Below are 25,127 nucleotides of genomic sequence, written 5' to 3'. Positions count from 1 at the left end.
AAAGATCTCATATGAATACCATGAACTACACGCTTGCATTTCCCTCCGGCTTATTCGCCTTCACATCACCCTTCCTCCACTTCCACCGCCGCCGTGGCTTCAGAACTGGCGCGGCCAAGAAGCCAGACCAAGGACCCGATTGCCCGTGCCTCTCCCACTCTGCGTCCGTTATTTCACTGGGCATGTTGGAAGAAGGTTGACTCCCTCCAGACGCAAGACGAGCCGGAACTAGAGCGCGAAGGCGGGCGATCATGTATGGCATGGCCTTCTTACGGTCGACGAACAAAACGGACCCGAAAACGACCAAGTAGGTCACGATCGATACTGTAGCCATGGCTATGGCGTAAGGGCTCTTAAAATTGGCGAGATTTGTCTCGTGCAGGAGGTCCATGCTAAAAACGGCCTAGGATGAGTGCGGTTAGCCCACACGATGCGATCGGATGTCCTGGGGTCTGATGAGCTTACTGTGACGAAGCCGAGGGGGAGGTAGAAAATGGTGACGGTCGTGAAGATGATGATGGCTCGATTCATCGATGTAGCCTTGTGCGCCTCCAGCAGACTGCTTGCGTTGAAGAGCTATGGATCACCACGTTAGTAGGGAAAGAGGAGGGGGGAGGTCTTGCGTACGCCATCACGTAAGCCCCTGATCTCATCCGTCTTCGCGTCGATGCGCCTGCCGAGTTCATTTTCCAGCGCATGAAAGTGAGACAGCACTTCGTCCCAGTTTTGGCGCACTAGCTCCGTGGTCCCTAAGAAGGAGTGGTGGTCCGATCCCGGAATGGGGCTGGAGATTGTTATGTTGCATTCGTTGCGAAGTCTTTCCAGGTCGTACTTGGTCTCTCGTATCCACAAGGGCATGATCCGGAGGAGGTGTAGGAGCTGGAAGTAGAGTTTTGAATGGGCAAGCGAGTCGTCGAGCATGAGGTTCTCGGCGGAGTTCGGGTTGAGAATGTCCGCGGGCTGTGGCCAGGGCGTTAGCGAGTAAAGAAACCGGCAATTGAGGTGGTGGAATGTTCATAGAATGCAAGAGTGTACGTACTCGAACTTTGACACAGTCGTCAATCTCGTCTAGAAGACACATCCAGCCTTTGTACCAGGCGTGTTCGAGGATGTTACCCAAGACGAGCTGTAGGGCGCTAATGCTGCTCTCACCCGTGACACGTATCCTATGAGATCGTGAGGTGAACAACTTCGAGCCCAAGTTGGAGCGGTCGACAGGGAAGTCTTGGAGGATGACAGTGCTGAAGATCGGAGGGATGCTGAGGGAGCTGACAAAACGGAGCGAGACCCTCCCTTCTCTTACCGGCACCGCCGGCCGATTGCCAGGTTTAGGTAGCAAACCCCATTCTCGCTCGAGGGAAAGGCCGACAAACCCCGGCAATGGCTCAGTCGGACAGAGCCAGCGCATAGAAAAGTTGATCATGATCACCCGAGGCACTCCCGTGAGCCGTAGGAAACAAAGGTGCAGCAACCATTCGCGGGCAAGCGGCCAGGGGCTCAGGTACGACGCCAGAAACCTGTAATGAAGAAGACGATCACCATCCACGGCCTGGAATTGTTGCCTCACTTGCAGGGAGAGAATGAATGCGGCCGACTTCAAATCCATAACTTCCCGGCCCAAAGTGATCAACCTAACGGCCAGAGAACGGGTGTTAACAAACGGTGCGGCTAGTGCCTTTAGATTTCACTTACCAGACCTGTCCTGTGTTTATTGCTGGGGGTTGGTTAGTGGCATGACCAGTGGCAGCGGTAGGGTCCACTCGGAGATATTGAACCGACTGTACGCCTTCGTCAAGCCGGTATGACATTCGCGGCGTTTGGAGTTGAAACCCTGCCCCTGTGGGACGTACAGAGAGCTGGTAAACAAACGTGCTGTGAAGACTGGATCCGTTAAAGCCCCAGAACGGGCACGGGTCTTGGTCGGAATTCAGTGGCTCGGGGAATGTGGTCCAGGTTGCCCGTACGATACTCGAAGGCCACTGTGTTTGGACAAACTTCCGGCAGGCCGCCAACACTCCTGGAGTCGGTTGCTCGTCCGGTGAATGAAGAGTGAATCTGAGCGGTGCGGATGGAGCCGAGTTTGTGAACAACACTAGGATGGCGTTCCGAAACGTCCAATGCGTCCCGTGTGTCTTCCTGGGGTATTCGGCCATGGAGAGAACGGAAACTGGCTCGCCCCCGATTTTGCAATCACATGGATCGATTGCAGTCTCGAGGTCTCGAAGGATGAAGAGCAAAAGTTCAGGGGTGGGAAAGCATTCCAACATGGCTAATTCTTCTTGCGTAGGGTGGCCTGGTTGGTTCGCATTGGTGAGCGAGCTGATACCGATCCCGAGGCTTGGGGGGTTTTCCTGAGCATTCTGCTGTTGTTCTTGGGGGATAGTTTGGGGCCCGGACTGTTCCAGGGATTGTCTCGCTCTGTGGCCACTGAAGAAGGTGAAGTTTTCATTGAGTGCCTGGACCTCGGTCACAAGCTTTTGCAAGAGAATAACCATATTATCGGCGGTGTCATTGGCTTTGCCGATGTTGGTTTCCGAGGAGACATCGTCGGCTTGACAAGGCTGGATACTAGTGCTCATTTGAAACAGAGAAGGTCTTAGGGAAAGGGGTGGCGGATGGTGCACATCGGAGACTTGACAGCAGGCCGGCCATTTCTAGAATCTGGGGCTGCGTCTCCTGATATAACGGCCGTCGAGGGACTGGAATGTGATACAAATGCTGCGAAACTTGGCCTGTGACGGTGTCGTGGTCCTTGTGCTCTCTCAGGCCGAGGACTCTTGCATGGGGCGGTTACGTTGCGGGGCCAACAATAAGGCATCTCTGTTACTATTCTGCCTTGTCCGCCTAGGTAACGACCTAATATCGCCTGCGAACCACTTGGAAATCGGACTAGTTGTCGAGGCTTCTAAGGGAAAACGAGCCCGAAAACAGGGGAAAGGAAAGGGAAAGCGAAACGGAATAAAACGGAGTCATAATAGCCGCCTCTTGCTTTTCTAGCCTTGGTGATGCCTCGAACTATTCTCGAGTTTCAATATGGAGTGCGAACGAGACACAATGGACCTTGGGTCTGGAAACCGTGGGTTTCATGTTGGCTATAAAGGTCGGTGTGACGTCTAACACAGTAAAATACGACTACTGTACGACCAATGTACCACAACCCAACATGGCTACCTGCCGGGCAAGGCTGCGTTTGATAGTTGGAGTGTTAACAGCAAGTTAATTCGCAACCAACGACAGAAGAATTCATACCCACGGTGGTTCGTTCGTGGTTGAGACGATAAAACTCTCAGTATGGTAGACGAGAAAGCAAGTCACGAAATACCAAATAATGCCAACATTAACCAAGGACCCCTCGGTCCTCGGGTGGTATCTCTCCCGAGTTACTTCCCCGCAACATAATTTGGGGGCTGTGCCTGGAGCCGTTGTTTTCCCCTGGCCTTCTCTTGGTAGCGAATCGACCAAGTAAATTAATTACGTTTTATTAACTTTGTGTGCCCCCAGCCTTCCCATCTCTGCAAGGTTCCTGGCATGGACCATATTAACGCGTCGATCCTGACAATAGTTCCGCCGCGGGCTTCCCCTCTCTACACTACACTACAAAGCCTGTTGACTGCTGGATTTGGATAACCGAGCGGCATCTTTGCTGGCAATCCCCCCAAGATATCAGGTCCCCAAGCCGGTGGAATGTTCTCCACTTGGGGGCTACGGCTAATTTGAGAAGCAGACGTGGTTAACCGTTAACCGTCAAGGCGAGACCCGTTGTCCAGAAGCGGTTGGCCTCCAGTCGCGAGCCTAGGATCTGCCCTGCATCTCCTCCAGCCCTGTCGGCTTGGCTACTGGTCTTGGAATGGCTCGGGGCTGAAGAGCTCCCTCCACTGGTGTACCGACGAACTCGGGTCGTGCCTCTGCATAAATTGGAAGCGATGAAGACCATGGTCAGCTTGCAGACGCACCTTCCTGGCTTGGCGATCCTTCCAGGAAGCTGGAACCACGGCTGGCGGCCCTGGTCGATACGCTACCCCATTATGCCGCTGTTATAAAGCCCACTCTCTCCCGCGGTCGGTACCCGGGTGCCGCCCTAGCTTATTCCCTCGCCGTCTCGCAGTTTGCCTTGTTCTTAATCTCCCGTCCGTCCACGGACATATCCAACGACATGAAGGGTGGCATTTTTGGCTTGTGTGGAGCGCTCCTGTTCGTGCAGGATGCGATTGCTCAGCAGCTCGGTTCTACCCCCCCAGGATGGGTGTTACGGCGACAAGGCGACTCGGGCTATGAGTGCAAATGCTATCCTGATGACGACTGCTGGCCTAACAAGGGCCAATGGGAAAAGCTCAACAACACGGTGGGCGGGAACCTTCAGGTCAACATCCCCCCTGGAGCGCCGTGCTACAACACGTTCAAGGGACCTCTGGGTGACGTGGAGACGTACGATGAAGCCGAATGCGAGAAGGTGACCTCTAACTGGGCGGATGAGCAATTTCAGTGAGTCTGAACCAGAAAGATGGATTTGTGCGGTGGTACTAAGGGTTCCTAGGATTGAACTGCCCGCCGCCGGTCTCTGGACATACTTCACAAATGACACATGTCGCCCGACAACAACACCCACCGATACCTGTACTCTGGGGTACTACCCGGTGCTCGTGATCATGGCCAAGACGGATGCCCATATTCAGGCCGGAATCAACTTTGCCCGGGAGAACAACCTGCGCCTAATCATCCGCAACACCGGCCACGACTTCCTTGGACGCAGTGTTGGCTGGGGTTCCCTCGTTATCAACACCCACAGTTTCCAGGATATCAAATTCTCCGATACGTGGAGCGGAGGCTGCGGCTACAACGGTTCGGCTGTGACCGTTGGTGCTGGTGTCCAAGCCTTCCAGGTTCTGGAGCAGGCTAATGCTATGAACCCTCCCAAGATCATGGTGACCGGAGAGTGCGCCGTGAGTCAAGGCCATCCAACATAGTTACCATGGGACAAAAGCTAATATCAAACTCAGACAGTTGGCGTTGCCGGCGGTCTCGTTCAAGGCGGCGGTCACGGCCCGCTAACCAACTTCCACGGCTTCCTCGCCGATACGGCGCTCGAGTTCAAAGTCATCACCGCGGACGGCGCCCTGAAGACAGCCAACGCCAAAAAGAACCCCGACCTCTTCTGGGGCCTGCGCGGCGGCGGCCCGGGCGCGTTCGCCGTCATCCTCGAGGCAACCTACAAGACCTTCGACGACCCGCCGAGCGCGGGCATCAACCTCGACATCGACCGCACCCACACGACCAACGCGACGCTCTTCTGGGAGGCCGTGCGCATCTTCCACGGCTACAGCACCTACTTCGTCGACAACGACCTGTACGTCTACTACGAGCTGGGCACCGCCGGCCAGAACCTGCACGTGCACCCCTTCGTGGGCGTCGGCAAGACGCTCGCCGAGCTGCGGGCCGTGGTACAACCCATGTTCGACGACCTGGACGCGATCGGCATCGAGTACACGACCAGCGGCGCCGAAGACTTCGCCACCTTCTACGACCTCTACCAGACCATGTTCGAGGGCGAGGCCGCGGGCAACTCGGCGCTGACGGGCGGGTGGACCCTCGGGCGCCAGGACGTCGAGGACAACCATCCGGGTATCATCTCCGCGTTCCAGACCGTCCTCGCCGCGGGCTCCTTCATGATCGGTCACATGTGGAGCGCCGGCCGCGGCGTGCCCGAGTCGCAGTGGGCCAGCAGCTCCGTCAACCCGCGCTTCCGTAATGTTGTGGACAAGATCATCACGCTCGTTCCAGTTGCCGGGAACGCGCCGCTTGCGGAGAAGGCGGCCGCTCAGGATAAGTTGACGAACGTGGTTGATGCTGCGCTGCGGGAGGCCGCGCCCAATGGGTGCGCTTATGTCAATGAGGTGAGTTGGTTGCGACTGCCTGGCTAGGTGGTGAGGTGATGGTGATGCTAACAGCGTGGGAACAGGCCGATCCCTACGAGCCGAACTGGCAGGAGGCTTTCTGGGGCGACAACTACCCCAGGCTGTTTGAGCTCAGAAAGAAGTATGATCCCGAGGGGGTCTTTTATGCTGTATCAACACCGGGCACCGAGGACTGGGAGCAGATTGAAACTGGCACACGTCTCTGCCGCAAGGTTTGAGTGCGTGGGAAGCCGAGAAACAGCCACATATACATGCCAACGGAAGATACTCAACATTGTACAGCGTAGTAGCGTTGCCTTGCAGTAGTTGCCTACTTTGCATCAACTTGATATTTGGGGCTCTTGCGGATGGGCTCTCTCCGCTCTGCTATGGAGAAATGAAGAGAGGGACGGGCACGATTACCCAGGTAGCGGGGAGATAGAGTTCGAAAGACAGGTATTAACTACTCCTCGCCTCCTCTCGTGACCAACAACGTTTTCTCTCCTCAAGAAACGGCTTTCCGAGTATCAGACCAACAGTGGAGTTCTCGCAAACATCGCAGGTAATGGTCAGCGGCGGATAGGGTGGTTTGATGTAATCCCAGGCCTTCCACTTGAAAGTCGTCTTGCCGGATATCTTTTCTGGGGCTCCAGTCCCAAAGTCTAAGGTGGCGTCCTCGGGCAAAGTTAGAGTTTCGATCTCGAGATCTAGTTCTTTAGCCTTGCGGATGGAGATGATATTTCCGGGCAGGAACTCAACTAGGGAGGCTGTGGTTTGGTGCCAGCGCATGTCACCACTTGGGTTCTGCACGTAACCGTTGGTGCTCTTGACGCCATGTCCCTGTTTGTGTCGTGATGTCTTCTTGAATGACGGTGGTTCTGAGAAGCTCTCGGAACTAAGTGCTGGGCCGGTATCTGGCGGGGGATCTGGCGGCTCAGGAGAGGTTTGTCGTGAGGAGATTTCAGACCGGACGGGGTGTGGCATGTTGAAACCAGGGGGTTTTGGCGACGTACTGCGGGGTTCACGTGGTTGATTTGGATAATCTTGGAAGGAGCTTGAGGACGAGGGTTGGGGAGAGTTAGGAATCGATGCACGCTTGTATATTCTCCAACCGAGCTCGGTCAAAGGATCCTCTTCCTCCAACTCGAGATCCAGTGAGCCGACTGACGCTTCGCGTTCAACAGGACGAGTATGGCGGAGATGTGCCCGCAAATCTTGCATCGTCCCGAGATGATTCTTGATTACACGCCGGAGTTTGCGCCTATCACATTTGATTTAGCCGTCAGCGGTCGCATGCCCTGTCACGTCACTACTGAGGATGTTAGATTTAATTAGGTATTGAACTCACATCTGCGTTTGAAGCTCCCCGTTTGGCTCTTCACTGTTGGATGCGATCCCGGCGTCAACCACTGTCGTTAGGGCCTCGAATTGGGTCGTGGCGATTATGAGGTTCAGGTTGGTCTTGACGCTCTCCATCTCAGGGGACAACTCCAATATCGAAGCCTTGTTGAAACGCCACTTGATGGTTGCCCATAGTACCGATCTGCTCTTCATGTTGAGGACCCGGTCGCGGATGGCCCGAAGGTGCGCTCGGACGGTTTCGGCCTCATAATCGATGTTGGCGAGTATATTGCGCTCTTCCATGTCAGCCACAAGACGAGACGTGCGGTGATCCCGGCAGTAGATGAACAAAGTCCGCTCAGCGAGCTCGATCGAGTCTGAAAACGTCCGGACTTGGTTCGCAAAGCGTCTCACCTCGACGCCAGCGGCACCGGCGTCCGTAGCAAACTGGTGCAATATTTTGCAGAGCCGTCTTCCCGTTCCAGCGAGTTGCACGATAGCTGCAATGCCACCTGCGATAGCTATCAATTCGGCCATGTCTGTTGCTCAAGGTTTCCGAGGTTCGTTGTTTTCTGAATGTGTGCTGCTATATCGGGGTCCTTGTTGGGGCCCAGTTTCGAGTAATTCAGTCGACTTGACATATAAAGCCCGAGATCGTCAATGGGATGATTCAAACGTTCAAATATCAGTTGCATGGTATCATGACCCCTCGGTGTGCGCCACAGATTGAGGACGCACTGCCAACTGATAAACAATACCTGCAGGTTGTGAGTGGCCAGATTGCCACACTATTATTCGAGTGCGCAATACAGCCCAAGGCTTTGCTGCAGGTTGCTCAGAAGAGCCGCGGTTCGCGTCCCACTAGGCGGAGGGGGGTTGTGTCAAGAACCAGGCAAACCGTCGGAGATCCAATACGCTGTGCAGGCTAGAAAGAACTCAGCCCGGGGAAGCATCCCCGCAATGACGGAAGTGAAGCGAGCTGCAGGACCGGGATCTCGCCATTCTGGTTCGTGGATGGCGGCTCTGTCATGAATGCCCAACAGTCCGGTGCTACTCCAACCCAGGCATGAGGGGGGTCGGGCCGGCGGTGGGACGATCAACCTCGGCACTCACTGAAATTCTGCCTTACTCGAGAAAAAGAGACCACTCAGCCAAGGCTGATATGCAATAAGTCGACATGAATTTGGTTTGAATCTACCAACAAGTGCTGTATAGGTAGTAGTGCCAGATTCCTGACACTGATTACACCTTTCGGTCCCCCTTTCATTCCCCTTTCCCCTTCGCAGCCCTCACCATAGGACACTCAACATACGCCCCATCCAAGTAAACCAACCTCTCCACAACCTCAAACCCAAACCTCTCAAACAACCCCCTCCCCTGAGGCGACGCCTCCAAGTACGCCACGGCCCCATCCCCATCCACCCTCTCCAACCCCCACTGCACCAACCTCCTCCCCGTCCCCCGCCCCTTAACCTCCGCCTTCGTAGAGATCAACTCCAAATACCAATGCGCCCGCCGGCCCATAAACCTCTCATGCTGCTCGGCCTGCGCCCCAAAATACTCCATCGCGAACTCCCTGTCCCCCACCATCCCCCACAGCTCCTCCATCCCCACCCGCTCGTCCTCACTATCCCCACCGGAATCACCGCCCACAGCAGCGCTGGCGGCGATACCGGGCACGACCGCACCCTCCTCGACCCAGACCCACTTGGCGAAGCCCAGCAGCTCGCCCGAGGCGGCGTCCTCGGCCACGACGAGGTGGGCGTGGGGCTGGGCGAACGCGGCGCTGACGACGGCGGTCCACAGGCCGAGCGCCACGGATTCGGCGGCCGGGCGGATGTGCCGGATGATGGGGGAGGGGGCGAACGCGGCGTGGGCGATGGCGGCGCAGTCGAGGATGTCGGAGGGGGTGGCTGCGCGGAGGGTGGGTTGGAGGGCCATTTTGGGGGGGTTGTTGGTTGTTGGGGGGTGGTGTGTTGACGGGGATTTGGTTTGTTTAGGTGGTGGAGGTAAAACTGCGGTGTTGAGGTGAGGTTTGACTGTCTTTGAAACGGGCCGTGATGGTAAATAAGCTGGGTTGTTTAAGGGTGTACGAAGCTTGCTGAGCCGATGTCTGTGTTCGGAAAGGGAATGCTTCCAGGGAACTGGCAGTTTTATATCCCAGCTACCTTCAACCCAGTTCCATACATAGTATAAGACGAGCTTACGTGTAATGAGCAATTCGTTTACGCGGTGGCTCAGCAGAGTTCGTGGATCCTGCTCTTGGCGTCCCCAGACTCTGATCCGCGGACACCGAACCCGGAAAGGCACAACATCATTCCGACCCTCGGACACTTCCAAGTCACATCATCAAACTGGGTACACGACCCAAACGTGGTTTCGTCGCCATTAGCCCCACAGAGTGTGCGCCTCGTCGAAGTGGAGTGACAATAGTCCCGGGAGCCGCGGACACCGGCCCCAGCTCTTTTCAGGCAAATCGGTGCAGGAACTGGGGGGACCCGAACAGCTCTACCCGAATCTAGGCCAAACGAAAAGTCTCCATGGCCCGCGGGTTGTGCCGTCCAACTCGGACCTCCCACTTGGCAGCACCACCCGAGAAATGCAAGGTGAACCTGCCAGGACACGAACGAACACTGTGGTCAGCTAAAGTTCAACAAGCTGCACACGAACGATTACCGGATAGTTCTTGGGAAAGAAATCTTGATCTATGACATGACAAACCCAGAAACCACTCCTCTATGCCCAACCGATTATCACCCAACTCCCACCGAAGCCGTGCGTATCTGCCATCTGCGGACAGAGAGGTATCATACATCTTACCAAGCCATGAACGGAGATGCGAACAACTTAGAAGCCAGCCCCCCCGCCCCGACGATATCCAAGATCACCTAACACCACACATTAGCCCAACCACACATACACACGGACGCACACACCGCCCGACCATCACCACCTCGGCCTCTTCCGGCTGGGTTCCTCACTCTTGTTGCCCGAATCCTCGCCACCCCACTGGGATTGTCGTCTGCGCCCATCGGGACCGCCGCCGCCGCGTCCCCTGCCGCCCCTGCCACCTCTCCCACCCCTGCCGCCGCCACGAACAGGTCTCTCCCCGCCAAAGCCAGCCTCACCATCCCTCTCACCACCACCAAACCTGTCGCCACCATTGTTCTCACCACCATTCCTATCGCCGCCACCAAACCGATCGCCACCGTTCCTCTCACCACCACCATTCCTCATTCCACCCCCGCCACGTCCTCCACCCCTACCCCGACCCGCCTCCCTCCGACCCGGAGTAACAGCAGCGTTGCCCGACGAACCAGGCGGCCCACCCCGGATCTCACCCTTGCCCTCGACAAACAGGCCCGGCACGCCCTTGAGGCCCATCTTGCCGACCAGCATGGGGCTGAGCACGGGGATGTCGTCGCAGCCGAAGGCGACGGCGAAGCGGTTGGCCAGCTCGACGACGCCGGCGGCCTGCAGCGAGTAGCGGCGCATGAGCGACTTGACGAAGCCCAGGTTGCCGATGTAGGCCTGCTCCTTGACCTGCGTCGGGACCTTGGCGAGCGCGGCCTTGATGATCTCGGTGGAGGCGTAATTGGCGGCTTTGGGGTGGGTGCTGGTGGGGGGTGTTAGTATTCTGTTGTGTGTGTGTGTGTGTGGTTTTTGGTTAGGGTAGGGGTGGGGATTGGGGGGGGAGGGCTTACAAAGGACCGTCGTTCTTGATGGGGAAGTCCGGGTTGGAGCGGACGAACCACATCTCCTCGGGGGCGCTGATCATGACGGCCTCGCCGGCCTTGCCGGCGCGTCCCGTCCTGCCGACGCGGTGGACGTACTGCTCCTTCTCGCTGGGCACGCCGATCTGCACGACCAGGTTGATGTCGGGGAAGTCCATGCCGCGGCCGACCACGTCGGACGCGAACATGATCCCGCGGTCCGTCTCCTTGAACTGCTCGACCGTGCGCGTACGCTGCGTCTGCGACATGCGCGACTGCATCTGGAACACGGGCAGCTTGGGGGGTGCGGCGCCCCCAGAGTGGCCGAATATGTGGTACAGCAGCGCGGCGTGGCGCGCCGTCGGGCAAAAGACGATGGCTTTGAGGGCCGGGTTGTCGGCGCGCGCACACGCCAGCACCGAGTGCACGGTGGGCAGGATGTCGTCGACCGACTCAACCGGGTAGACCGTCTGCGGGACGGTCTCGACCGTGGGCGGCTCGTTCGCGTCAATGGTGGAGAGGCGCACGTGGTCCTTGGCCAGCACCATGGGCAGCATCTTCTGGATCTCCGTGGGCACGGTCGCGCTGAAGCACATGCCCTGCCAGCCCCCTTTGGCCTTGGGCGGGATCTGCTCGAGGATCTGGCGCAGCGCGGGCGCGAAGCCGGCGTCAAGCATGCGGTCGGCCTCGTCGAGCACGACGCAGCGAATCTTGGTCAGCTTCTTGCGCGCGGCATCCTCGGTGAGGTAGTCGATCAGGCGGCCGGGAGTGGCAACCAGAATGGTGGGTTTGCCCTTCAGAAACTTGTTCATGTGCGTCTGGCGTTTGCTCCCGCCGACAGCGATGTGGCATTCCATGGGCGGGTCGCAGGCGCTGGTCAGCTTGTCGCATTCGTCGTTGATCTGCTGGGCCAGCTCACGGGTCGGAGCCAGCACCAGGAGGCCGACGGACGACCTGTCCAGGTCCGTAGCAGTAAGTAGAGTCTGCAGTGCGGGCAGTAGAAAGGCGAGCGTCTTGCCGGTGCCTGTCTTGGCCTGCACAAGGCAGTCCTGAGTGAAACTGGGCAGCTGGAGGACCTTTTCTTGAACGGGCGTCATGTATGTGAAGCCATGGTTATCGAGCGCCTTGAGTAGCTGCGGTTGCATCCTCCCTGCGAGTTGCGCATAGGGAACGCGACTGTCGTCGCTATCCATGGTTGCGAGAGTGCGAGTGAGAATTGCTTTGAGTGTTTTGGGTTGGTTGTGATGGTTGTGAAGACGAAGCGGAAAATTTGCTGCGGTCCGGAAAACGCGGGTTAAGGAAAGCATTGGTGCCTAACAAAGGCAGCCAGTTTTTGCCTTTGTTCGAGTTTGCGAGGGGAAGTTCAGGCGCAGCTTTGTGATTCGGTCCGGGTGTGTGGTTGCAGAAAGAGGCAACTGAACTGAAACTTCCTTTGAAATTTCAACTTTTGGGAGCTGACCGCCAACCAGGAGCCCCGGCCATGGCCACCAATCGCAAGTGGGGCGAAGCTTGGCACTCGGGTCGAGCCGTCAAGGCGCGACTTCCTCCTTCCAGTCGCTGAGCAACAGCTGAGTTGGACCTTTCAAATTTTCAAAACGTGCTTGAATAAAACTCAGAATTAAACGCTCGAGCCAAGTCACAGTCTCAGGAAAAAGGTTGTGAAAATTATGACGCCGAGGTCGGGTACGAAGGAAGCCGATAACTAAAATCGACCTAGCTAATCCCATTTTAACCCTCGAGATCAACTTCCAATCGCCCAATACCTATCCGACGCTGACAAGTCTCAACTCCGCCGCTCGCAGCCGTTGGCAAATGCTCGCTTTGTCCCGAGTCACAAGGGCTTTGACAAACTGCGTTAATGGAATTCTCCGATCCGCGGCCCAAAATACTCCCCATCTGGGAGCACCTTCAACACACAATCGCCACTCCCATCACATCCCTCGCCAACGACCGTGTTCCCCCACCACTCCAACTCAATCTCGAAGATCTGCAGCGTAAAGAAGATCACGATGCCACTGAGTGCAATGGCACAAGAAAATGCGGCCGATGTGACAAAGTTGTACTTCAAAACATGTCAGTTCCCCGTTGTTCACTCAGGACTCCGGTTTCCGGATAGAAAACAGTAAACTTGTAAGTTAGACGTACCTTGGACCACAACCCCAAATACCGCTTCTTCAGGTACAGCCACGAAAACGCCGCGACGGGGACGGCCGGCCACAAGTAGGCCAGGTTGTAAGGCGCCCAGGCCAGGGCCCCGCTGATCATGACGACCGGGTGTGCGTTCCGGATGATTGGGTTCTTGGGCCATTTTCTGCCCAACATGTAGAAGAAGGCAACGAGGGCTACCCCGAACGGGAAACCGAGTAGCGTGACGGCATACTGTCCACCGGCGCCCCAGATCTTGCGGGGGCCTACAGTACCCCAGAAGACGGCTGCCGTGAAAAAGGTATTGGGGCCCGGGCAGGTGAACCGAAATGGCGCGTGGCGGGTGCAAATGTTCTCGATGTGGACCTGGTATTGCAGCACGGCGATGCTGATCAGGGTTGACACCAGCATGGGGACCATCTGCGCCCAAAAGGTGAAGCGCGGCGGGATCTTGAGGTAATGTGCCAGCTTCAAGTCGGCGCTGAAGGATATCGCGTGGGCGCAGGTGACATAGCCGTAGGTCTTGAAGAAGCACAAAGCAACGGCATTACCTTCGACCCAAATGCCGCCGATGAACTCGGCGAGCACGTTCAGCGTGACCTGGACACCGGTCATGGCGGAGATGATGCCAACGGGCACTACAAAGACGAGGCACAGAGCGACCCCGTACAGCACGACAAAGGGCGTCGTGTTGGTCGGCCACACGGCAATGCCCACCATCCCGAGCGCGATGGCGATGGCCAAGCAAATCATGTACCACAGCTCCGGCACTTCCGGGTAAACACCCATCAAACGGTTGTGCACATCGAGAAGGTTCACGTCCTCGGTAGCGTTGGACGTACTGGCATCGTCCGTCGAGCTGTCCGATCGCCCAAGTCTCGCACGCGTTTTTTTCATGGTTCTCCAAACGTCGCGAAACCCCAACATGATCTCATGACGGTGATGGAGGATGCCGTACGTAACGGTGGCCGAGTACACGGCGAAGAAGAACATGTACACGACGATGTTGCCGGCGGAGAGGAACGGAGGCGAATAGGCTTCGTATTTCTTGCCGTCAAAGATTCCATTTTCATCAATGATCGAGCTAACGTTGTAGAGTTGGCCGAAGTGGTCGAACGAGCGGTTCGAGTTAATCGGGAGATAGGCCGTGTTGAACGCGTTGGTGTAGTAAACGCCGATGATGATAAACATGGAGAAGAACATGCCGAGGAACGCGTTGAAGGTTGAAAAGAAGGGCACCATGAGTGGGTCGAGGTTGAACGTCCACATGTTCCAGTCAAAACTCGAAAATGGGTTCAGTCCGAGTCCGGTGGAGCTTCCAGTAATGTTGGCGAGGTTGGTGTTGGTTGGCGCGATCCAGGAGATCCAGCTGAAGAAGCTCAAGGCGCCAAAGATGTAGTTGGGGAACCAGAAGTACACGAACATGAGGCCAAAGGCGCAGCAAAAGTACTTCAGGCGCGATATCTTCCAGATGGACCTGAACGGGCCCGTTACTCTTATTGTCTCGCTCGACGCGTCGTGGAAGGCGGAATTGAGGGCAATCGTGACCAGGGACGTTGGCCAGACGCAGTATGCTGGGTACACGAGGAACCGGCGACAAATCCCAGCCAAGCCATAGCCGATGAAGTTAGTCGACAAGGCAATCAGTACTTGGTAACCAACGCTGACGGCCCATGTTTGGTTGAAGAACTGAGGAAGTATCTGGATCCAGGCAATGTAATTGGTGTAGGGCACGCTCTTGGCCACATTCGACATGATGGTGATGAGCATGTGCTCCTTCTTGTTGAACGGGCCCGGGTTGAGGCTATGGCGGACGCCGAACAAGGTGAAGCCAACATCGGGGAGCACGCGCTCGAACAATTTGCCCATCGGGTAGGCGAGGAGCTGTGGAACAGTCGATATGACAGTGATGCTCGGGAGACGAACATCGAAAAAGGAGTTGACAAAGGAAATGCAACACGCAAAGAAGCTTCCGATGACCCAGGCTCGGATGGTCGATACGGGCAACGACGGGTCGTCATGGTTGTCGACAACGGAGCGCACTTCTGCGTAGGGCGAGTTGTTCATTATCAGGGCCGCCTGAATGCTCATCGCTTCGATGATCCGTTCGTGCTTCTCGGGGCTGTTGAAGACGTGCTCATTGTCTTCCCCCATCACCCATCAATCATCTTCCTCTTTAAAGGGCAGTGAATGGGCTGGGAACATACGGAGGAATTCCTGGATTTTCTCGATGATTTGAACGGGAAAGTTGGGGTCGCGAGAATGCTGTTTATAAACCTGCACCATAAACTAGTTGATGACGAGAGAACGTGAGCAGACGGTCAATCTGGGTAAGTCTCTTGAAATTGGAGCCACCTACGCGCTTCGTGTCGTCAAGCGTGAACCTTCCGGCGGTTTTCTTGGCCTCGATGAGGTCCCTCTCGGTGACGTTGAAGATCTCGCCGGTCTCACGCAGCTCTGAGGGAATGCTCTCGCCCGAGCTCGACGGCTTGTGTTTGTTAGTCAGTCGGGCACCGAGTAATAGCCACTACACAGGAACCAGGAACCCAACCTATCGACTAAAACAAAATGTGACAGAAATAAGGAATGACTGGCTCCGGCATGCTAACATACCTGGAGAACGAGATGATCGACCTGCCCTGCATCAATGTCGGTAGCCTGGGAAGTCCCGGACTCTTTTATATCGGTTTTCTCGGTTCAATGGACCCGACATAATCGACAAGAATTAGAGGATGCCCGTGGTAATCGGCAAGGTATGAGTACCGGGCGAATATGGGAACCAGGGCGAAGGTGGCCGGTTTGGGGATGAAAAGATCGAAAGGGCAAAAGTGCCCGTGCAGTGCATTGGAGTGCGTGATGGCCCGTTGTTTAAATGTGTTGCAATTCCCGCTCACCCCGGCCTCGAATCGAACGACATGGACTCGGTACGAAGTGCATGCCGTGCAACGAACATGACACTAGATAGTAGGTATGTCAGGCAGTCGCCATCTAAGTCAGCAGTCTGTCAGATGGCACTTGCCCTACCAACGGGGAGGCCGAAGAAGGCCCGTTGCATGACCTCGGCGCTCCTTCCTGTTGAGATACGATGAAGTCGAGCAAGAGTGTCGTACAAACCCTTGTCACTTCCACCCCCGGTATTGCCCCTTTTCCTTAGTCAGGTCGTGCTCATCCAAATCCCGTTTATTCTTCGTACTAGTACAGTATCATACTAGTACCTTCCGGTTCCTTCCATACTTTTCGTCTCCACTTAAAAAATAGTTAATCCCACGAGTGTTTTCCAATGATGATCAACCACAGGCACTCCCATACAAGCTCGAAGGGGAAATTTCATGGAAAATTTTATAAACTTGTGTCTACCAACTGTCGTGCTGCCAGGCTGAAAAAGCCCGCATCAGTGGTTACCCAAATTGATCCTCCCTAACTGCGAGCAACAAGCAGTCTCTCGCATCCCACTACATCCAACCTGGGACAGAGGGTCAATACAAAGCTCCCATCATGTTGGCCGGCAGTGCCAGCGGTGTGTTGAGTTCAGCGAAAGTCTCGAACAACTAGAACATCCTATATGGATGATGGATAAGGTGCCTTTGGTACCTAACTGCCCTTTTGTCAAATAGGTAGGTACGTATGACTTGCGTTGATCGATTCGGTCGAGGGCACGCTGGTTTCGAAACATCCCCCCAGCACAGAGTCTGATTACGTGCAATCTGAACCTGAGAATTCATAATGGTGTACCCCATTCAACGGCAACACGACGGCGGGCTGTCCATTCAATAAACTCGAATAAAACATTGGTGAAACCTCGCATCGTTGGCGGTCTTGCATTTGGTGCGCGCACGGCGTTTTGATACCATCCAGCGGCCGCGGCGGTGGTACCTTCTAGCCAACGCCAAAGCAAAGCCCTAGGTATTGAGTTTGTTACTTAATTTTAGGTAAAACCGAATGTGGTACCTCTGGCCGGAAGCACGGGAAAGCATCCGGTGCCCTGGGGGGGCAGCCTTAATTACGGTATTACCTATGTCACTATCCCTTGGAGGACTCGATGACCCTTTGCTAAAAGGAAACCCTACTGGATGCGAGGCAGGTACCTAGGTAGTTAACCCCTCTTTAGCAGGTAGGTAGTAGGTACCTGGAGGTTTCATGGATACCTAGGTACCTACCTAAACGTCCTCGGGTTCGGGTTGAGCTTTATTGCCCAGTGACTTACCACTGAAACCTGGGAGCAGCATTCAAGCTGAATGAGATTGTAGATGGCCAAGCTGACCAGGCTGTCATGGTTAGCTATGCGTCTTTATTGCTTTCAACGAGGTCGAGTTGGAGATGCCGGATGCGGGAAAGCTGGGAGCAACCGTGACAACAAAGGCGGTGGGATCCATAAGTCGGCGGGCCTTTATGTGCCCGCGACCCTTAAAGAATAACAACAGCGACACCAGAGAGCTACCCACCCCAGCTACCGGCGTGTAACTGCACGAAACTGTTGCGACGTCCATCCCACCCACCTCCTGGATCACAATCCAACCGTCATTAAGAATTCTCCATGACTCTTTATTATCAGGCGATGCTCACTGAGTTTGGAGGCTCCCCAACTCCGGCGCCAACGATCCAGCTCAACCTGCCAAACCACCAAAGCTGGGATCCAGACGTTACCGAGAGCGACCTCATCGACGCGAGAATGAAGCGTATTAACTGCCGGAAAGTAGGGCCCATTGACGATGAAAGGCTTGAGCATTTCCTCACAGTTAAATACGGCCGGGTAGGCCACCAACTTCTCGACAGTGGCGACCAGACGAGCGTCTTCGAAGGTTGGCGGCATTGCCACAACGGCCTTTGTGAAGTGCGGCGTCGGGAGTGGCTGGATGACGAAAACATCTACTATCTCGCGGAGCGTCTGATAACCTGGAGTCAGGAGCAGGAACCCGCACGCCTAGGCGATCGCGCTTCGGGGAACTGGTGGATTGTGCCACCCAGATATCACATCCGTGTGCGGGAGCCCGGCGATGAGGAAGGGGAGATGTCAGCTGCGCTGGGCTGCGTGGAAAATAAGAGGGTGTCCGACGAATTTCACGAGAAGTTCGACAAGGCCAAGTTTACGGTGCACATGGTGCATCTCAAAAACCATTGGGCCGTCCTTATCTACCAACACTCGAACGGGAACACCTTCTACCTTGACTCCCTGCCAAAGGGTCTGCAGGATCGAAACAGGCGGGCTCGTGACGAGTTCAGGCGTTGGCTGCGGGAGTCGGACAAGGTGCTCCCACGAGGCGCCCGCCATCACATGATTCGAGTTCCCGATCAAGAGGATGCTTGGAGTTGTGGACTTCATGCACTAGCGAATGCAATGGCGTTCCTCCGGTATGAGTCCCTAGGATGGAACAAAATTCAGGGGTGGACAAGCATGGGCTCGAGGCCGATGCGCAGACAGCTCATCACCTGTTTGCATCAGCTCATGGGGCTCAAGTTTATCCCTCCAGAAACACCGCCGACGTCAAATGAAAAGGAGCATCAACGGGGGGTACAGAAACGTGCCGCAACCCCGAAGACGTCGCCGAAGAAGCCTGCCAACAAACCCGCACCTCGCGCCAAAACTCCCTCGCCGCACTCCTTGGGAGCGAGCCGTTCACCCCGCGGCCGTCAACTTTCCAACGAAATCCGCGCGGCAGCCGAAAAGGAGGCCCAAGAAAGCGCCAAGCGCCTGGCCGCCCTCCGGAAGCAGCAAGAGTCCGAGCAGAGAGCCGGACGGCGGGCCTCCAGAGCCGAACGGGCCGCCTCGACAGACGACGTCCCCGAGAATCCCCCAGCAGCAGGAAGACGGGGCGCCATCAGCGCACCCACCCAGTCCTCCTCGGGCACCAGCCCCAAAACCGCCAAACCACCATCCCGCAAGCGAGGATCCTCCCCGGCCGCTGCCCACCACGACGAAGATGGAACCAGCGGGCCCTCGCGAAAGAGGCGCAAGATTTCCGGCGCGGAGGCAGACGTCACCGAGAGCACCACGACGACGGTCACAACCCCAAAGGCAAAGGCAAAAGCAAAAGCCAGCACAGCGGCAACGTCGACCACAACCACAACGACCACGGAGTCCTCCCCTTCCAAACGCCGCAGCACCGCCGCCGTCTCTGCAACAGAGACCGCAAAGCCAAGGTCCGCGTCAACAGCAACAACCCCCTCCCCCTCCAAGCGCCGCCGCAGCGCCGCCGCCGAACCAACCACACCCACAACCGCAGCCCAGACTGCAAGGCCGGGGTCCGCACCAACGGCAACGGCAACGGCTACTACAAAGCCCAAGTCCCCCTCAACTACAAAGCCCAAGTCCCCATCAACTACAAAGCCCAAGTCCCCGTCAACAAAGTCCCCGTCCGCAGAGCGCCAGTCAGCCAAGAAGCGCAAGGCTCCGGAGCCGGAGCACACGACGCCGCCACCGCCACCGGGCAAGAGGCGCAGGAGTGATGGGGGTGATGCTAGTGGGGATGGCGAGGGTGGGGAGCGTGGTGAGGGTGGGGCTGGGAGTGGCAAGAGGAGGAAGGTGGGGAGCTTTTAGTTAGGTAGTGGGGGTGGTGGCACCCTCTGGCCAAAAAAAGCCGAACTCGAAAGGAAAGCAAGAAATCAAGCAAAAAGAACAAATGAAAAGAGATTGAGAAAATTAAGTCAAATAAAAAGAAAGAGGGTAAAAGAAAAGGAAATGGAGTAAATAGAGTTTCTTTAGGCTTTAGGATGACTTTCGTTATATTCCTCCAGCCGAGGACTCGAAGTTTCCATTGCCGACATCTGCACGTGGAGTTCGGCTTTTTTTGTCCATGAGGTGGGTGGGTGGATGGGTGGGTTACTGTAGGGAGTCATGTTGGGGGTGGGCGGGGGGTAGTGGACCGGTGGTGGGTGGGTTGGTGAGGTACCTTATGGTGGGTGTTTCCTTGTGTTGATGGGGCGAGGTTGGGGTTTGGGTTGGTGGCGTTGGTCTTGTTGTTTTGTTTTGTTTTGGGTTGTTTTGTTTCACTGGATGTTTGTTTCTAGATGTGGACGTCCTTCATTATTCCAGTCTGGGCATGATGGGTAGTGCTGTCTCAGCAGCGATATTAAAGTTTCTATGTTAACCCTGGGTATCTCTGAAGTGGTAAGCGTATTCGTAAACTTTACACCGTCATCGTATCCTCACAACATGCCCTTGTCGGCCAGCCTCCTGGCCCCCTCCTCCTCCTCCAGCATGCCCGCAAACGACACCTTCTGTGTCACGACCGTCGTCGTCTTGATCCCGTCCCCGCCCTCCACCGACACCTGATTAAAGCTGGACGGCTCCCAGCCCGCCACCACACTCACGCTATACCTCTTCCCGTTCGGATCTTGTGGCAACACCCCCTTATCCAACTCCTCAAACTCAATGTCGTTGCCGAGCCTGCTGCGCGGCAACCCCATCTCCTCGTCCTCCAGCCGCAATTCCTCGGTGCTGTCCGTGTCGCGCAGGGTAGTCCCCTTGAACATGGATGCGCGCGCCCCAGAGGACGCAGCGCCGGTGCCTCCGGCCCCACTGCCGGGTCCGCCAAAGGGGGTGCGGCTGCCGCGGTTCCCCTTCGGGCCCGTGCCGGCCGACTGTCCGGCGGAGCGGAGCAGCGAGCCGAAGATGCGGGGCATGGTCTGGATGAGAACGGGCCGTATCGTGGGGAGGCAGATGGCGATGACGCCGACGGAGAGCTCGAGGAAGGAGAAGGTGGCGGCGTCGACGTTGTCCCATGTAGGGTCGGTGGACTTGGCGGCCGCGCTGAGGGTGCGGATGCGGTAGATGGAGACGGCGCAAGGGCTAGTGAAAGGAGGGCTTATGAGCGGAGCCGTTCGTGGGGACCGGGACTCTAGAGGGATGTTGAGACTTACAAGATACCTAGCGTGAAGACGATGAGCAGCATCGCCTTTTGCTTTTTGGGCAGGTGCAGCGAGCTGATGACAGGGATGGGCATCGTGAAGACGGCAAAGTCCGTTACCACGTTGACGCCTGCCATAACGTACCAGATGGTAGCATTGTCGAGACAGAATCCCTTCACGTTGGGGTCCCAAAAGGCAGCGACGGGTATGCAGACCATGGGCAAGAGGAAGGAGAGCGTAATGCCCCAGCAGGTGAGGAAGCACAGGCCGAATATGATGATCTTTCGGAGGATCGTGTTCGAAAAGATGCGTTTGTACTGGAGCAGGATGGAAATCTTGGTCAGACAGACCGCCACGTTGTAAACGGCGATGGAGCTGTAAAAGGACTGCTTCTTGTTAATATCGGAAGCCTCTCGGACTGGTTAGGCTGGTGACCTGCCTTCATGTAAGGCACGAAATGTTCATCGGGCATCATCCAGACATGGCGGCCAAGGCCATACTTCGATTCTGTTTGCGGTTAGTTGGTGAGGTCTTTTAGCTCGGCAAATCCCCGTGCTTACCGAGCCCAATCGCCACTGCTGAGGCCAACGTTAAGATCTGGATAACCTCGGTTAGATACAATTGTGCTTCAACTCCTTCAGCGTTTAGCGGTCTCGTACCTGTGCTGGCACTATGACGGCGTCGTCCAAGCCAAAGGACCGAAGGATGACGGCGCGAGAATAGCACCTCAATGTGACGGCCAGGGTCGACAGAATGCTCGCCACGGAGAGGATAGCGATAATTTCGCCCACTCTGGACTCGCCATCCAGGGCGGGATCGGGGCTCGGGCCTCCCATATTGTTGTTGACAAGCCGGACGACGTCGAGTTGCAGGCTCCGTGAAAGGCGTGAAAATTATGAAGCGGATGGCCGGTGGCTATATGCACGCTCGGGGCCGCCTGGGCTGGGCTCTCCTCCAGAGTGTAACTGTCGATCGGAGATCGACGAACCGGCCCCAGGCTTGTGGAGAGTTGACGACACTCGAAGTCTCCTCTTCTGAGAAAGACGGCGGCGAGTGAGCGTCGAGCGCGGAGTTGGTGATCAGCAAGGATCCCTGGAAAACAACAGCCATCCTCGAGCCACCACGCGACGAGCTGCGGGCAGGCGAGGGATGATGACCCGGCGACAGGGATGGGCTTTGACAGGAGGAATCAAGGCTTTCCTGTCGACGATGTGACGATTCGATTCTCTGACATCCTGACTCGGGCATCCGAGCCCCTGGCCCCTGGCGACTGGAGTCAGGCATGTGGGGATATTCCCTGCTCCGATGGCGAATGCGGAGCCAGTGAGAGGATGGGTTTCTGTGATACGCCGGGACAGTTTTTGCAGCGTCGTGGCAAATCTTCTCGTGTTGAGCCAGCCAGCCTCAAGAGCGGGCTTGGGCCGAGCCCAATCACGGTTCATATCATTGTCGTCCAAGCGGTGACGGCGAGTTCTCAGGACGGGGATGCCCGAGCGCACAGCGATCATCAATCCTCAATCCCCCGAGGTTCTCATATGCATGTATGTGGCTTGGTACCCAGTCAAAGTGTCAAACTGGATGGCCGGGACTCGTTCATGTCAAGTGTCGGACCGGGAACCGGTGTGTTGTCTGAGATGGGCCTGCATGCTTGGCGGGTTCAAACGTCTGGGCATCTGGGGGGATCGTCGCGTGTCGGGGTCCAATGTTTGAAGACGCCGAGGAGCCGGGATTATCGTTGTGGGTATTGAGATGGAGTTTTTTGACGGTTTTTGATGGTTGTCTCATCTTCCCAGGCGACACGCGAGCATGCAAATCGATCAGCAGGGGATGCTGAACAATTGCGACAACCGTTCCTCGCAACGTGGACGCTAACCGAGGCGGAGACAAGTTGCAAATCGTCATGTTGGGTGACTCCGGCGATTACCAGCGCCAAGTCGGAAGTTTAGGTGATCTGAGGGTGATCGACAAATCAAAGAGTGCACCTTGGCGAGGGACCAAACCCGGAGGGGGAGGTCGTGGGGAAAGACAAGGGAGGACCCCTCCAACGCGCGCTGAAACCCGCTGTGCCTGTGCCCGCCACCACTGCCCGCTAAGGGTTGAAAGGGAAACGAGATCGGGAACCCGAATCGTACTGGTGCGACCCGTAAAACTGGTTGTGACTCGATGGAAACGCGTGCATCGATCGCTCTTTCCCGGAACCGGAAAGGGCAGGCGTGATGGCAGCCTGGGTTTCCGCATGCGGCACACTTTTCCTTTTCTTTTCTAGCAGAACAGAAACTTGGAAGGGAAAACCTGGACGTTGAAACAAAACATGCCTTATTTGCTCGTCGCCCACGGAAATGTCAGAAACGCGCTGTTCGACGACATGACGCTCACGACGCCCGACATGTTGGGATCGTCCCCGATGTTCCCGCTAGGGTAGCCGAGGTCAAATTCCTTGACCTTCTCGAGGGACTTGACCTGGTCCTCGGTGAGCCAGATGTCCAACGCCGCAATATTGTCCTTCAGCTGCTCAATCTTCCGCCCGCCGACAATAGGAAAGACATTGTGGACGCCAAGGAGCGCTGCTTTCCGTCGAACGTAGGCTATTGCGATGGCCACGACCGACTTGGTCCCGTGTTCGGCAGCAACCTTCGCTAAGGCCTCGCTCATCTCGACTTCACGGCCGCCGCCGAAAGGCCGCAATGTCTCACCAACCTTCTCCCTCTCTTTAACTTCTTCCTCGGTCTGGAACTTGCCAGCCGCCAAGACCCCCCAGGGAGCGATCGCCATGCCAAATGCCCTAGCCATGGGTATAATCTCGCGCTCCAGATCGCGCGCTAGCACGTTCCATTGGCCCGAGTAGACGCTAAACTGAGTTTTGCCGTGCGCTTTCGCGTACGTGTTGGCGGCGCTCACGATCCACGCCGGGGTGTTGGAGATGCCCAGGTACAGCACCTTGCCCTGCTGGACGAGCAGGTGCAGCGAGTCGACCACCTCCTCGATCGACGCCGTGTAGTCCCACCAGTGCACGTACAGGATGTCGATCCAGTCCGTCTGCAGCCGCCGCAGCGACTCGCGCACGCTCATGTGCAGGCTGCGCCGCGAGTTGCCGCCGTGGTTTGCCGTCTGGCCCTTCTGCACCCCCGGGTTGGACGCGTCGTACAGGCCCCAGTCGGACGTGTACTTGGTGGCGACGACGAGGCGGTCGCGCACCTTGCGGTCGGCCATCCACTCGCCCAGCCAGACTTCGGACTCGCCGTCTTGGTAGGTGTTGGCCGTGTCAATGAAGTTGCCGCCGGCCTGACTGTGTTAGTTGGATACACCGGCGAAACGTTCGGGGATTAGGTTGGATGGACGAACCTCAACGTACGCATCCAGAAGCTCAAAGGCCCGCTCCTTATCCATCGGGCCCCAATTGGCATTCCATGCTTGTCCGATGCTCCCACCACCGAGCGCGAGCGGCGACACGCGGATGCCGGCCGTCCTGGAGAGGATTCGGAGCCGTCCCACCTCCGTCGGCGGGTCAGGGGGCAGCGGAGGGCCGTCAAAGAAGCCAGCCATGTTTGATAATGATGGTCGCTGGATCAGTCAACGCTCGATATCGACTCGTGAACTGGGTCGTTTTCCTCAACGGCAACTCTCTCAGCACCGCGCACGCCATGCCTCTCGTCCCGTTCCGCCCTCTTATACCCCGCGCGGGCGGTTCGGGAGGGGCCGACGTGGGGGAACAACGTGCCGTGTTGGTTCTTGACAGCTCAATTAGCGCTCCTTTCGCCGGTGGTTGACGAGGGTATGGTTACACCGGAGCGCTTGGCTGGCCTACTATTCCTACGCTGCAGGTAAACCAACCCGCATGCAGGTGCAGAGTGCGACGACACCACGTCTCGCCGTTCTCGTTGCGGCAGTTTCACGCCTTGGCCTGTCCATTCAGGCGCCGTCGGATGCTGGCGTCTGCATGAGTTCGGCTTGTGTCTCCCGACAAAGGTCACATCGCTCCGGCTGAGGATGTCCGTTCAGGGTGAGGAAACAACGGCATCCCATAATGCACTGTGGCACGATTGTTCAATGCAGCATCCTAGGCCAAGGGGAGAGGAGGTTCGCTCAATCGCTGGCCGGCGTTTTACCCAAGCGGGGATTGCTTATAAATAGGAGGACGTACTATGGTGAGGTTAAAGCACCTTGTAACGCGACCGACACTGTAGCGATGAAG

The 25,127-nt window shown here is 56.6% G+C and overlaps 9 protein-coding genes across 9 annotated transcripts; 2 read left to right on the top strand and 7 right to left on the bottom strand.

The window, feature by feature from the left end:
* Positions 1 to 25: 25 nt before the first annotated feature.
* Positions 26 to 2,652, bottom strand: B0H64DRAFT_457373 (uncharacterized protein; the record flags this gene model as incomplete). The annotated part of the gene is made up of 7 exons (XM_062807374.1): positions 26 to 403; positions 466 to 576; positions 628 to 960; positions 1,040 to 1,631; positions 1,693 to 1,697; positions 1,851 to 2,551; positions 2,625 to 2,652. 7 exons carry the CDS (start codon positions 2,650 to 2,652, stop codon positions 26 to 28), a joined length of 2,148 nt encoding a protein of 715 aa, XP_062660819.1.
* Positions 2,653 to 4,044: 1,392 nt separating this feature from the next.
* On the top strand, positions 4,045 to 6,240 carry B0H64DRAFT_122287 (uncharacterized protein). The gene is made up of 4 exons (XM_062797974.1): positions 4,045 to 4,482; positions 4,535 to 4,940; positions 4,998 to 5,891; positions 5,957 to 6,240. Exons 1-4 carry the CDS (start codon positions 4,154 to 4,156, stop codon positions 6,128 to 6,130), a joined length of 1,803 nt encoding a protein of 600 aa, XP_062660818.1. The 5' UTR covers positions 4,045 to 4,153; the 3' UTR covers positions 6,131 to 6,240.
* On the bottom strand, positions 6,241 to 7,192 carry B0H64DRAFT_122288 (uncharacterized protein). The gene has a single exon (XM_062797975.1). The coding sequence runs from the start codon at positions 7,110 to 7,112 to the stop codon at positions 6,351 to 6,353; it is 762 nt and encodes a 253-aa protein (XP_062660817.1). The 5' UTR covers positions 7,113 to 7,192; the 3' UTR covers positions 6,241 to 6,350.
* Positions 7,193 to 7,235: 43 nt separating this feature from the next.
* On the bottom strand, positions 7,236 to 7,769 carry B0H64DRAFT_372689 (uncharacterized protein; the record flags this gene model as incomplete). Its single annotated transcript, XM_062802237.1, has 1 exon — positions 7,236 to 7,769. The coding sequence occupies one exon, from the start codon at positions 7,767 to 7,769 to the stop codon at positions 7,236 to 7,238; it is 534 nt and encodes a 177-aa protein (XP_062660816.1).
* A 583-nt stretch (positions 7,770 to 8,352) lies between these two features.
* On the bottom strand, positions 8,353 to 9,472 carry B0H64DRAFT_122254 (acyl-CoA N-acyltransferase). Its single transcript, XM_062797973.1, has one exon. It carries the CDS (start codon positions 9,171 to 9,173, stop codon positions 8,496 to 8,498), a length of 678 nt encoding a protein of 225 aa, XP_062660815.1. The 5' UTR covers positions 9,174 to 9,472; the 3' UTR covers positions 8,353 to 8,495.
* Positions 9,473 to 10,178: 706 nt separating this feature from the next.
* On the bottom strand, positions 10,179 to 15,803 carry B0H64DRAFT_416444 (OPT oligopeptide transporter protein-domain-containing protein; the record flags this gene model as incomplete). Its single annotated transcript, XM_062805169.1, has 8 exons — positions 10,179 to 10,848; positions 10,937 to 12,130; positions 12,835 to 12,932; positions 13,091 to 15,234; positions 15,298 to 15,379; positions 15,450 to 15,578; positions 15,704 to 15,765; positions 15,797 to 15,803. 8 exons carry the CDS (start codon positions 15,801 to 15,803, stop codon positions 10,179 to 10,181), a joined length of 4,386 nt encoding a protein of 1,461 aa, XP_062660814.1.
* A 1,821-nt stretch (positions 15,804 to 17,624) lies between these two features.
* B0H64DRAFT_431270 (uncharacterized protein) lies at positions 17,625 to 19,578 on the top strand (the record flags this gene model as incomplete). Its single annotated transcript, XM_062805956.1, has 2 exons — positions 17,625 to 19,228; positions 19,312 to 19,578. The coding sequence occupies 2 exons, from the start codon at positions 17,625 to 17,627 to the stop codon at positions 19,532 to 19,534; spliced, it is 1,827 nt and encodes a 608-aa protein (XP_062660813.1). The 3' UTR covers positions 19,535 to 19,578.
* Positions 19,579 to 20,233: 655 nt separating this feature from the next.
* On the bottom strand, positions 20,234 to 21,771 carry B0H64DRAFT_318870 (uncharacterized protein; the record flags this gene model as incomplete). The annotated part of the gene is made up of 5 exons (XM_062800411.1): positions 20,234 to 20,876; positions 20,948 to 21,347; positions 21,371 to 21,442; positions 21,496 to 21,532; positions 21,595 to 21,771. The coding sequence occupies 5 exons, from the start codon at positions 21,769 to 21,771 to the stop codon at positions 20,234 to 20,236; spliced, it is 1,329 nt and encodes a 442-aa protein (XP_062660812.1).
* A 1,050-nt stretch (positions 21,772 to 22,821) lies between these two features.
* B0H64DRAFT_122183 (NADP-dependent oxidoreductase domain-containing protein) lies at positions 22,822 to 24,757 on the bottom strand. The gene is made up of 2 exons (XM_062797972.1): positions 24,278 to 24,757; positions 22,822 to 24,217 (listed from the first exon to the last, which is right to left on the bottom strand). Exons 1-2 carry the CDS (start codon positions 24,476 to 24,478, stop codon positions 23,252 to 23,254), a joined length of 1,167 nt encoding a protein of 388 aa, XP_062660811.1. The 5' UTR covers positions 24,479 to 24,757; the 3' UTR covers positions 22,822 to 23,251.
* Positions 24,758 to 25,127: the final 370 nt, after the last annotated feature.

This window comes from Chaetomium fimeti (assembly GCF_033439085.1).
Source record: "Chaetomium fimeti strain CBS 168.71 chromosome Unknown B0H64scaffold_3, whole genome shotgun sequence".
NCBI lineage: Eukaryota > Fungi > Ascomycota > Sordariomycetes > Sordariales > Chaetomiaceae > Chaetomium > Chaetomium fimeti.
The sequence above is the reverse complement of the archived record's forward strand: the minus strand, read 5'-3'. Positions and strand labels throughout refer to the sequence as shown.